General features: G+C 49.6%; 1 protein-coding gene across 1 annotated transcript; it reads right to left on the reverse strand.

Annotated features, from left to right (window-relative positions):
• Window positions 1-84: 84 nt before the first annotated feature.
• On the reverse strand, window positions 85-11376 carry SIGLEC15 (sialic acid binding Ig like lectin 15). The gene is made up of 5 exons (XM_065657574.1): window positions 11325-11376; window positions 7740-8123; window positions 2706-3065; window positions 1542-1572; window positions 85-181 (listed from the first exon to the last, which is right to left on the reverse strand). Exons 1-5 carry the CDS (start codon window positions 11374-11376, stop codon window positions 85-87), a joined length of 924 nt encoding a protein of 307 aa, XP_065513646.1.
• Window positions 11377-12884: the final 1508 nt, after the last annotated feature.

Below are 12884 nucleotides of genomic sequence, written 5' to 3' on the forward strand. Positions count from 1 at the left end.
TCCTGTGCATCACTCAACATCAGTCCTGTGTTCACGGGGACGAGGGGGCCTCGTACGGAACCCAAACCGTGCCAGCCCAGGTCCTCAGCTGCGCCTCGATGCTCTCCTTTCTGCTGGCAAAGTCTGGTCCCCGCCGTGTCTGCGGTCACAGTTCTCGTAGGTGGAGTCTTGCAGCTGTGGCCTGGCAGTAGAAGAAGTGAAGAAGGTGAAGACGTGTTTCTGGCTGCTCTAGACTTCGTAAGTGGCTTCAGCTAATAGTCAAGGGGTGTCTGCAATACTGACATGGGTCCTCCTCTCTGCAGCACGTGTTTTTTAAGTGTTGGAGTTGCATCTAATGTTTTAGCATCCAGAAGGACCTCCTATACCATTAGCATTAACTGCTACTGCTGTTCTGCTGCGCAGAGCCTCAGGAGATGGTGCAAACCTCTCCTGAGAAGAGTCTTCTCAGGTAGAGCATGGAGGATCTTGTTTTTTAAGCTTTTTTTAAGCTATGTGTGCATCTCTACAAATACAATCAAGGGTGCAGTATGGTTTAGGCACTGTTAAATAGCAAAGCTATGCTTTTGCAAATAACTATTACAAATTTAACTGTAGGATTAAGTTCCCTGCTAAGCCTGGCTTTGTGCTGTTGCTGTACACCTGACTATCCCACTGAAACGTCCATCCTCCCTGAGTAAGGTGGTGGAAGGAGACATCACATAGGGATAGCTCAGGTTGGAAGGGAGCAACGCCAAGTAGGTGTAATTATATCGACCTCAGATACAGCTCCTTTAGGTTTAGCTTAAGGGTTGTTTCTGGTTTTTAGTTTGGAGGGTGTGTTGTGGGATTTTTTTTTTTTCCCCCATCCCTTCCTAGCTTGGCCACCACAGCTGTCAGGAGTGCTCAAGAACGGTGTTGTGCTGGGTGAGAGGAAACACCAAGGGTGCTGTGGGAGCAGGGTATGGATGCCAGCTGAAGAATCGGGCCCCGCCACACCTGATCTGGCTCTGAGAGGGGCTGTTTTGTGTCTCCATACCTCTTCCACACTTGACAGATCTCATCAGCTTTGGCGTGGGCCCTTTTCCTGCCCCTCCATTAGAGACTGGGGTACAAAGGGAGTTCCCCTCTCTTGTTCATCAATCCTCAGCCTGGCACATACTGCATCCCAGCCTGTTCCCCTCACTTGTCCCTCCGGTGGATGGTCCTTTCGCTGGTTTAATGTGGCTTCCTACCACACTCTGGGCCTATGGATCACCTAAACTTCTGCTAGCCCCTTGCTTCTGCTGCGTGCATGTGCCGTGTTCTCTCTAACCCGCGTCCCCAGTCCCATGTCCTCGTGTCAGTGGGGTCTGTTCTCAGCACTACCCAAGCCAGATCCTCCCAGCAGTGCTTGGTCCCTCACACCAGCTCATCTGGCCGTGATCCCAACCCTTGTCCTTGTCCCAGGAGCCTGCTCTCAGGCCAGAAGGTTGTTGCCAAGACCAAGGACACATTGCATTTCTCTCTTTAGCCATCTCCACCCTCCAGCTGGATAACACGAGCAGAAGGCAGGATGTCCTTACCGGGCCAGGCTGGCTGGGGCAGAGGAGGGACCTGTGAAGTGGGAAGGAAAACATGGGTTAGCAACGTGGTCAGAGTGAGCCGTGGAGCCAGGACTGACCTAGAGCTGTTGGGAGGTTGCACTGGAAGGTGTTGGTGGCACCTCAGTGAATGGGGAGAAGACCTTTTGTCAGGCATACTGTCCCCTTCACGAGGGTGGGAATATGGCATTGGAATATAAGGAGCGAAACATTTCTGATTTGTCTTAAACAGCTTCTACAGTTTGAGGCAAATGGTGGCTTTTGCAACGTGCTGACATCAGACTGTCTACAGATGAGTCGCGATGATGTGATGTCTTGTCCAGCCTGAGAGGTGGAGCCCGGAGTCCCTCCTGGTCTCCTCCGTCCCATCCCGTTGCACAGCAGGGTGATGGGCTGGGGACCAGCAGCCTCTGGACTTCTTGGGAGGTCTCATCCCTCAGTCCATGAGCTGATTCTCGTCTCCTACAAGCTGGGGTTTCCCGGCTCTCGTGGCCTTGGTGTAGCTGGGAGGTGGGATTTCACTAATAGTATCACAGAATCATAGACTTGTTTTGGTTGGAAAGGACTTTTAAGACCATCGAGTCCAACTGTTAACGCAACACGGCCAAGTCCACATCTAAACCATGTCCCTGAGAACTTCATCTATGTGATGACCACTGAGAGGGGTGGTCTGTAAAACAAGGGTGCCCACTCAGGAGATTAAATTATTGACTGGGATGCAGCAAAGGTAGATCTTAAAAAAGATAATTAAAAAAAAATCCAGTTGCATGGGCAGGGAGTTCTCTGCTAATTGCCCATCTGTTATTTTTTTAACCTTTCTCCTTGGGCACAGGGAAGCTCCTGCTCTGTGTTTTCAAAGTTTCCTTCTTGAATGAGACCTCCCATCTTCAGGCTGTGACCGGCCAGCCAGGAGGTGTTTCTTACTTGTTATTACATTTCCCATTATGTCCCTCTCCTAGGCTGGAAAATCGTATCATCATTAAAAACCAAAACAAAACCAAAAACAAATCCAAAAAAGCCCAAACCAAAACCAACTAAAAAAAACCAAACACAACCAACACCTCCTGCCTGACTTTATCTGCCATACCCCATCTCTGGTTACCAGTGTGATGGAGGCAGACTACGGAGTGAAACAGCGATACATACCTCCTCTTGAGAAAACGGTGAAGCCCAGTATCACCAGCAAAACAAGCACCTTCATTCCCAGCGGCACGAAGATCAGGATCAGGAAGAAGGAGCTGTTGGATGCTCTGAATTTATAGAAGTACACAGCCGCCTCCGCTCTCCCGTGGCTGTTGACAGCCGTACAGGTGTATTTCCCATCGTGGGTCAGGTACTGGAGCTCCTTGGTGACGTGGTGGTTCATGCTGGTGGTGGAGGTGATGTTGGTGTGAGGTGGTCCAGTCCAGGTCAGGGTGGGTGCTGGCTCCCCCTCTGCCATGCAGCGTGCCTCGAAGGTGTTGTCCCCATTGGAACTGATGGTGATGTTAATGATCCTGGGGGAAGCTGCAGAAACCGCAACGGGGAAGGGAAAATGTGTCAGGCTGCAAAGGTAGGTCTAGCACAAAACACCTGGAACAAGCACTTGGTTTTGGTGGAGCCTTAGGTTGTTGTGCCAGGGATCAAACCTCCCCTTCCTTATTTTTCTTGGCACTTTCTTTCCCTAGATTAGAATCATAGAACTATGGAATAGTTTGGGTTGGAAGGGACCTTCCCAGCTCCCCCAGTGCCCCCCCTGCCATGAGCAGGGACATCTGCACCAGCTCAGGTTGCTCAGAGCCCCGTCCAGCCTGGCCTGGGATGTCTCCAGGGATGGTTCAGCCACCACCTCTCTGGCCAACCTGGGACAGGCTCTCACCACCCTCAGGGCCAACAATTCCTTCCTCATGTCCAGCCTGAATCTCCCTCCTTTAGTTTAAAACCATCACCCCTTGTCCTATCGCAACAGGCCCTGCTCAAAAGTCTGTCCCCATCTTTCTCACAGGCCCCTTTTAAGTCCAGAAAGGTGCAATAAGGTCTCCCCGGAGCTTCTCTTCTCCAGCTGAACCCCCCAACTCTCTCAGCCTGCTCGTGTTGTACAGAGGAGCAAAGGGTTTCACCCAGCAGAGCCTGGCCACAAGGATGTGAACTCCCTTTGTGTTTTACCCTTGGGATGCCTTACACAGCTTTCTAAGCTTCTCTCAGCTTCTCCTGTTGTGAGCATCCATGGTGGCAGAAGGCAGAGCGCTGTGCTGTAGCGTCCATGAAGATGGGTTGCTTTCTGCAGTTGCACCATGAATTGCAGCTGATGGCTTGTTTGGACTGCATCTGCACCTGGTCCAGGACAAGGCAACCATGGTGCTCTCCTGTGGGCATCTCTTGGCTGTTCCCTTGGTCTTGGACCTCCAGAGCACACACGGAGGGATCTGTTTGTGTGAGCCCTTTGCTCAGTGCCTGAAACTTGCCAGATGCGGCAAACTATTGACAGGGGACATTTCCACTCTCTGCTACAGCCTATTTTTGATGTTTTCTTCCAGCCCTGTTGTGACCACTCAATATCTGGTGCAGGTCTGTGGTTGCTTTAGGGCAGCACACCAATACCAACATAGGGCCACCAACTTCTGGCATGTGGGATTGTGTGACTGAATGAACAGTGGAAAAGGTCATTTGGGGCATGCAAAATGTTAAGAGACAGTGTTGACCATGTCGTCTTTTTTCTAGTCTGCAAAGGACTCATATGACCAAGATTGTCTTAGCCATTTGTCCTCTCCGATTGGACTCACTGGCTCATTGCATGCATTTGTTTCCTAAAGGCACTGTGAAAACTTGAAGAAAACGAAATGTGTGTCTTCAGAGAGGAAAAGCAGGAGTTCAATATTTATTCCATTTTTTGTCAGGCTGGACAGTGAATGCATCGCTTGCAACCACCTACTGCACATCTTCCCCCTTGTCTATATAATGTAGGAGGTGTTTGAGGCTGGAGAACTGTTCTGTAAGAAAGCTAGCTGTGATAGTCATCATGTGTCTGGGTGTTTTGGTGTTTAAATTAACCTTTTAACCACTATTTAACACCTCCCATTCACACTGTCGAGGCTTACTCCCACGTCTGCTAATGTCATCATTCCTCTGATGTTAAAATCCAGGGAGCTCCTGGTCATGCTGTGTGGGAGCTGCTCTGGGTGACTCAAAAAGCACAAGTTCCCAAGAACTAACTGAGCTCATCCTTGGGTCCCATCTGGATGCCCACCATCTACAGTAGGTACAGGCAAGAGAGAGGACGAGAAGAAACAGCCTCAAGTTGCACCAGGGGAGGTTGAGGTTGGATCTGGGGAACAATTTCTTCCCCAAAAGGCTGTCGGGCATTGGAACAGGCTGCCCAGGGCAGTGGTGGAGTCACCATCCCTGCAGGGGTTGAAAATACACAGAGATGAGGTTCTCAGGGACATGGGGTAGTGCCAGGTTTGGGTTAAGGGTTGGACTCAATGATCTTGAGGTTCTTTTCCAACCAGAATGATTCTGTGATTCACTTCACAAGCAAAATCATCCGACATGTGGCACCGCTGCACTCAGGGGGAAGGTCTGAGTCTGTTCCCGAGGCCACCTGGGTCTCCTAGAGCTCCTTCAATCTGTGAGCACACCCGGGGAGGTGGGATTAGTGCTTTCCTGAACCAGGTCTCCTTATAACCGAGTGCTGGGTCTGAACAAAGCAGGTCACAGCCCGGGGATGTGCTTTGCGGGCATGGAGGGGTATGGCCAGGGCTGTGTGGTCTGTGCTGGAGACTCACCCCTGCTTGCTCTGCTGTGTCTCTGTCCTGCTTGCTCTAAAATAAGGTGTTTTTCAGGCATATTATTCATCTGACGGAGCAAACGAGACCTGCTGTAGCGGATTGGCTCTTGCATTGGGTTTCTGTGCTATGAGCAGTGCGTGGGCTTCGGTGGGAGCTGATGGGCAGCATGTGACTTAGAGACTCAGATTGTGGCTGCTGTGGGATTCACCTAGAATCACAGAATCACGGAATGTCCTGAGTTGGGAGGGACCCACAAGGATCATCGAGTCCAACTCCTGTCCCTGCACAGGACAACCCCACAGGTCACACCGTGTGTCTGAGGACGTTGTCCAGTCTCTTCTTGAACACTGTCAGGTTGGGGCCATGACACCTCCCTGGGGAGCCTGTTCAGTGTCCAGCACCTCTGGGTGAAGAACCTTTTCCTAATCACAGAATCACAGAATCACAGAACGTTAGGGATTGGAAGGGACCTCGAAAGATCAGCTAGTCCAATCCCCCTGCCGGAGCAGGAACACCTAGGTGAGGTTACACAGGAAGGCGTCCAGGCGGGTTTTGAATGTCTCCAGAGAAGGAGAATCCACAACCCCCCTGGGCAGCCTGTTCCAGTGTTCTGTCACCCTGACTGGGAAGAAGTTTCTTCTCACATTTAAGTGGAACCTCTTGTGTTCCAGCTTGAACCCATTACCCCTTGTCTTACTGTTGGTTGTCACTGAGAAGAGCCTGGCTCCATCCTCGTGACACCCACCCTTTATATATTTATAAACATTGATGAGGTCACCCCTCAGTCTCCTGTTCTCCAAGCTCAAGAGCCCCAGCTCCCTCAGCCTTTCCTTGTAAGGGAGATGCTCCACTCCCTTCATCATCTTTGTGGCCCTGCGCTGGACTCTCTCCAGCAGTTCCCTGTCCTTCTTGAACTGAGGGGCCCAGAACTGGACACAATATTCCAGATGAGGTCTCACCAGGGCAGAGTAGAGGGGAAGGAGAACCTCTCTGGACCTACTAACCACCGCACTTCTAATACACCCCAGGATGCCATTGGCCTTCTTGGCCACAAGGGCCAGTGCTGGCTCATGGTCATCCTGCTGTCCGCCAGGACCCCCAGGTCCCTTTCCCCTACACTGCTCTCTAATAGGTCATTCCCCAACCTGTACTGGAACCAACTGTCCAACTGACCCTCCCCTGGCACATCTTCCTGACATTCCCTTGGGCGTTACCCCCTGTGTTTGTCTCCTTCCCTTCGTCTAATTACGCTACAGGTTCCACGGGAAGGAGCAACACGCTGTGTACGTCTGTCCAACAGCTATTGCAAAGGGTCCCGAGCTCATCTGGGGATTCAAATGTCACTTCCATGCGGATGTCCACCACATGGACGGGCTCCTCGCCTTATGTGACTGTTGTCTTGTGTTGCCTTAAAGATGCTTTGCCTGGTCCCTGTTTCCCCTGTGGTTTCTAAGTGATCCCTTGGTAAAGCTGGAGGGAGCTTGGGCCTGTGTGCTCTCCAAAAGGACAGGGTTGGGTCTGCTTAGCTAAGCTGGGGTTGCTGCTTACAGCCAGATATGGATAAGAGCTCAGTTGTTTGCTTGTTTGTTTGTTTGCTTTTCCTCAGGTTTCAAAATAGTGTTTCACCCCAAGCTGGAGATAGTAAGAACCTTCAAGAGGACGTGAAGGTCCTCCTTATGTCCTCTGATCTGTGTGTAGCTCAATGGTGAGGTGAGCCCCAGGAGCTTTAGGGGTTAATAGAGACTGCCAGCTCCCCACGTCTGACATTTGTTGGTCAGAGCTGGTTATCAGCCTGTCTGTACTTAATGTTTCCTGCTCCAGAGGAGTTCAGACCTACAGCACGTGTGAGCCGGGTATCTTGTCTTCCCAAGCCCATGTTGCCATCCAGACTTACATTCACTAACGTGTGCTCAGCAACCAGGCTCTCCAGTTCAAATCCTGATAACAAGGACATCTCTAACCCCACACCATGGGCTGCTGACCCCAGCTCGGCTGTCTGCTGCCCGCACAGGTCCTGTGCTGCAGGGACAAGGTGGCATCACAGAGTCTCAGAATGGTTCGCGTTGGAAGGGACCTTTAAAGGTCATCTAGTCTAACTGCCCTGCCATGAGCACGGATGCTAAAGACTTGGCTGGTTCTTACTCCAGCAGGCACAGCCTGGCTATTTCCTTACCAGTTTTGTTCCGATTTCCTGCCCTGCATTGTGCACATCACCTCATAGTGGAAGACTGCAGAAGGCAATGAGTATTCCCTGTGCAAATGCTACAAATTATCCCCAGAGCTGGAAAAGCCAACCCTTTGGAAGACCATCTTAGGTCATTTTCTGTTACCATCTCATCACTTTCCACATCTCATGGTATTCTCTCTTCCCTGCGGGGTGGCTTTGCCTCCTTTGGCTCTCCTGCCCTCTTACCAATCAAATGCAGCTTAATCCCATGCCTGCTTTCATACTTGTCGTGGATGTCTCCGGACAACTCCACCCGGCAGAAGTATCTCTCGCTGTCGCTCCAGGTCAGGTTATCAATCCTGATGGACAGGTCCTTGTGCCGGGGGTTGCCAAGCAGTTTGTATTTGTTTTTGTAGCTGATGGCAGTCTTACAGAGCTCGCTGGTGCTCTGACTAACGCACTTGAAAACTATCGTGCCGTTGTAAGGTTCCTTGATCCTCCAAATGGCAGTGAGGGTCCGGTCAAAGGTCTTGTAGGGGTGTGTGAAAGTACAGGGCAGGACAACCATCTTCCCAAGTTCACCAGTGACATCAGATGGGACGTGAACGGACCAGCCGTTGGACTGCACACCTAGAAGTGAAAAGAGACCGTAGAACAGTTTGGGTTGGAAAGGACCTTCAAAGCTCATCCAGTGCCACCCCTGCCATGAGCAGGGACATCTTCACCAGCTCAGGTTGCTCAGAGCCCCGTCCAGCCGGATCCAGATGATCAAGGCTGATTTATCTGGAGTGTTTAAGAGGGAAAGTGGCCCTCCCTCCCGTGTCTGCTGTGTTGTTGCTCAGAAAGTGGACGCGGGGTTCCCGTGGTGGGCCCTGTGCTGCTTGGTGCTCTTGCTGAGGACTTGCAGATGGTTGCACAGCCCAGTTACTGTGGCTGGACTGGGTACCGGTCCCCAGCGGAGCTAAGGGGACTGACCAGCTCGTGTTGGAAGTGACCTAATTCTTAAGCAGGCTGCTTGTTTGTGAACAATGGTGTCTAAAGTTGTTCAACGTAGTCTTTTGCACTTAACGGACATTTATGTACTTGGAGGAACAGGTTTTTTTTTTTGTTTTGTTTTTTTTTTTTTTTTTTTTTTTTTCCTAAAAAAAAATGCTAAAAATAAGAGTTTTGCCTGTATTCAGTGATCTCGGGGCTTTAGGCATGTGCAGACACACACACTCCACGTTGCTGTATTTGTTACACTAATCAGCGGTTGCATTAACCCTGGGGAAGACAGCTGACATTTCTAACAGTCAGTGCTGCTATCATCACAAAGTAGCCTCTTATTCCTAAGATGCGACAGGGTCAGAATAATTACTTGGAGATACTCATCTTACAAGGGCTGGTGGGAATGGGCAAGTTGCCTGTGTCAGCTCCTTCTGTAGGAAGGAGGATGCCCTTGACAGTGGAGAAAGTGTCTCCCTCTTAGCAGAGAAGGTTTTCACTGCATAGACTCCAGCTGCCAGTGTTTTCCCAGACCGGCCCCGTCCTGGTGTCGTGATGGGGAAATCCTGAATTTTTCCAGCTGAAGTGCCCAAGAACAGTTGGGATTTTGCTCTCCTGGCCAAATGGGGTCTCAGCAAATCCCAGCGCATGCTGGGGAGCTGAACCTTGCTGCTGCCAGAGCTGGTCTGATCATTTCTGCCTGCTGATGAAAACAGCCTTCATCCAACTGGATGTTCCTCACCGCTGAAGTATATAGAGAAAACTCAGCATCTCCTCTGTTTCCCTTCCCCAGAAACCAATAGCATCAACAACCAGCACCTGTAAGCAGTGCTTGCCATATAGATACGTGCATCTATCCGCTGTTTTAATAATTGCAACAGCTGTAGCAGCAGATTGTGGCTTGAGGAACATCTGTGGCTATGTTCCTGTCTTATAAAACTCATGGAATGTCTTCATAAAAAAAAAAGGAGCTTTCCCCTCTGTAGCTGAGAATAACTGCAGAAAGTCTAAAGGTGTCCTGTAAATAATTGCCACCCGTCCCTGGTCTAGCTGACTTCACTCTGGTCTGTGGGCATTCAGCTGTCGAGTTACTCATGTAAAGTCCAAGATAAATTTTTTTTCCCTGTTCACATATCTCTTCTCTATAATATTTGACAAATACCTTAGTGGTGGTGCAGCTTGTAATTATCTATTTTGTGCTGCACAATCAACAAAGCCCAACACAGGACCAATTCTCTACCGTTGCGTTATTCATCTGGAATCAGGGCCAAGCTGGCATTTTGATTACTGAGATCTGGAGCCAGGCTGCCTTGTCATTCAGTGTAATGATACGAGCACATTTTGCAGCCTCAGTAATCTAATATGCAAGGTTACATGGCCACAGGAGCTCCAGGACGCTCATGGACTTCAAGCACAAAGACCTGTCAGTGAAAACAGAAAAAGCTATTGCTTTCTAGTTTATCTAATGTTATTTCATTTGTTTGTTTGTAACCCCTTACTTTGTAGAGCTGCAGAGCATGTGCTTTTGAGTACATGGTTTGCTTTTCTTTGCCACCCTTTCGATTTGCATTTTTTTAAATCTTAAGTGAAGAACATTATTTTTAGCACAGAAACATCCCCTTGCCTTCCACATGAGAAATAGTGTTAAAAATAAGTGCTTCTAATGTTACCAGCTCCACCCATTTCTATGGAAACAGTTTGCCTAGGTTATGAGTGGAGGGAGGTGTCAGCATCTTGTGTATAATTTAACCTTAAAGCTTCACCATGGTAGGTTTTCCATGGCTTCCTCTTGCTAATATCCATTTGTTCCTTGGGATTGAAGGTCTCACAAGAAACAGGGCAGGTCATAGGCAAACAGCCTGCACACCTTACACAAGGTAACTCCTGAAAGGAGTTGTCATGTGAGTGTATCTGCTAGTTGCCAGTGGAAAGGTCATGAAGACAACAAGAAGATCAAGAGCTGGAGGACACCACAGACACTAGGCTTGCTCTAGCAAATGCTGGCAGTATATCTAAGCAAATCCCGTTGACTTTAATGGAACTTAAGTGCTCTGTGGAACTGGAGCAAATCGTGTCCATTGCATAACAACTCCTAGGAACACAAAACAGCGCTTCTGGGTGGTGATGGACATGTGACACCCAACAGACAATAGAATCATAGAATCGCTTCAGTTGGAAGAGACCCTCAAGATCATCGAGTCCAACCATAACCCAACTCTAGCACTAAACCATGTCCCTAAGAACCTCGTCTAAATGCCCCTTAAGGGATGGTGACTCCGCCACTTCCCTGTTCCAATGCCTTACAACCCTTTCCAGGTACAATTTTTTCCTAATATCCAATCTAAACCTCCTCTGGCGCAACTTGAGGCCATTTCCTCTTGTCCTATCACTTGTACCTTGGGAGAAGAGACCAACACCCTCCATGCTACAACCTCCTTTCAGGTAGATGTAGACAGCGATAAGATCTCCCCTCAGCTCCTGTTCTCCAGCTGAACCCCCAGGTCCCTCAGCCGCTCCCATCACACTTGTGCTCCAGCCCCTCACCGGCTTCATTGCCTCCTCTGCACTCTTTCTAGTATTTCAGTGTCCTTCTTATGATGAGGGGCCGAGGGGAAAACTTAAATGAAGAAGGACTCTGCACAAGTTAGGAAAGCAAAGAATGCAAAAATCATGAAAGGCTTCTGACGCCCTCACATGCACCTGGAATTTCTCGATCCTTTTAAGCAACGTGACGGGTGGTGTAATTCTTGGAGAGTTTGTTGTACCAGGCAATCCTCCTGGCACTTTGACAAAAGCAAGAAGAAAATCCCTGATTGGACAGGGATCCACAGCAAGCTCAGAACTCACCTTTCCTGGAGATGTGAAGGAGGCACAGGAGAAACAAACCGAACTCTCTCATGCTGTTTGATGTCCTCTGCTGAGGTGTATCAGCAAACCAGAACCGTCTCTACTGCATCTGAGCTGCTGGTCTTGCAGTCACAAAAGGTTTTTCCAGGGATATAAGAAGTTGTGGTTTTCCTCTCCGGGGAGGGAATGAGCTGTCTAGATGAACCGGCTCTGGGTTCAGATATTAATAGTTTTGTGGTCAGTCATGTGAAAAATCCAACAGAGGGAATCAGACTGTTACTGTTTTCCATCTAAAGGAAGGGGACTGCAGACTGGGGCTGCAAACACCCACTCTGTGCACGGGATGGTGCAAGAGGGGACGGCTTTCAAGTGCTACCAGCTCATCGGTCTGGAGGGAGTCCTTGCAATCTGCCTAAAGAGGTGGCAAGTGAGACCCTGGCTTGAGGTAGTTCATCTTCCTCAAGCCAGAGCCTGCAAGACGACTGTGCTTCACCTCTTATGTTGCCTGGCTGTTGTCATCCCTAGGTGTAAAAAAACCCCTACCCTCTTTCAAAATCATCTGAGTGCTTGTGCCAAGGTCCAGCAGCGCAGAAGTGCTCTGAGTCCCCTGGTTACCTGCTCTGCCTAGACTCCCACGATCCTGATGAGTCGCAAGTCATTCTCCTTGTGGTTAACCTGCATTTGAAATAAGCCTGAGCTCCGGCTTTTGCCTAGAATGCTTGTGCAAATGCTTGCTCTGTCCTTCTGGGTTTGGTGTAGCAAACTCTCTGTGCAGTTTGCTATTCTGCAGGGCTCGGGGCTTGTGCAGAGCTGGCCATGCTCCCCTCCATGTCCTCTCCCATGCAGTGATCCTGTGCCATTATCAAGTTTAACTTTGAAGGGTGTATTCCCTATCAGAGCTTGGCTTGAGGTTTGCTCCTTTTGCTCCAGACCAGTGGAAGGGCTGGTGTCTGACTTTCTCTTTTCATCTCAGCAGCTACTCCACCGTAGGGTTCTGCTGCCTCTGTCCTGTTTGGGGACGGGGACAGCAGCACCCACACGGTTCCTGTCGCAGGCAGCGATGGTTGCACAGCCACTGGAGGGCTCCCAGAGACAACATAAGATGTTGCTGCTGTTCCTTCTCAACTTGCTGAACAAAAGTTCCCAGAGGAGGGACATGGAGACTTGGTAGCGTTAAGTGTTTTTGCTGCTTTCTAAGCCTTTGATTTGTTCCGGTCTCGGTTAGAGTGTCTGCGAAAGGAGGGATTTCTGTTTTCACAAACTTTTTGGAGGAGGCTCTGAGAGTACCTAGTTACTATTTACTGAGTCTTGGACCTGTCACCACTCAGCAGAGCGTGGTATTGTTTCAACTAGTCACTTACAGTCCTATGCATGTCCTGGAGAAGGAGGATCAGGACCCAGTGCTCTAACTACTTTGCAGACCGTCCTTAGCAGCTATAAAAAGTAATACATGACATTGTCAGCAGAGAAACCAGAGGGTATGGGTAGTGGAAACAATGAATAAGAGTCCTGTATCCTTAACCCATCTGTGTTATGTGTCTTTTCTGTGTGCCTTCCCCA

The sequence above is a fragment of the Caloenas nicobarica genome, chromosome Z (assembly GCF_036013445.1).
Source record: "Caloenas nicobarica isolate bCalNic1 chromosome Z, bCalNic1.hap1, whole genome shotgun sequence".
NCBI lineage: Eukaryota > Metazoa > Chordata > Aves > Columbiformes > Columbidae > Caloenas > Caloenas nicobarica.

What these genes read in the sequence shown, in the direction of transcription:
- SIGLEC15 (XM_065657574.1), bottom strand. Translation starts at nt 11,376, where the DNA reads ATGAGAGAGTTCGGTTTGTTTCTCCTGTGCCTCCTTCACATCTCCAGG. An exon ending in CCTTCACATCTCCAGGAAAG is followed by an intron (nt 8,124 to 11,324) that starts GTGAGTTCTGAG and finishes TTTCACTTCTAG; the next exon opens with GTGTGCAGTCCAACGGCTGG. An exon ending in CACCGTTTTCTCAAGAGGAG is followed by an intron (nt 1,573 to 2,705) that starts GTATGTATCGCT and finishes CCCACTTCACAG; the next exon opens with GTCCCTCCTCTGCCCCAGCC.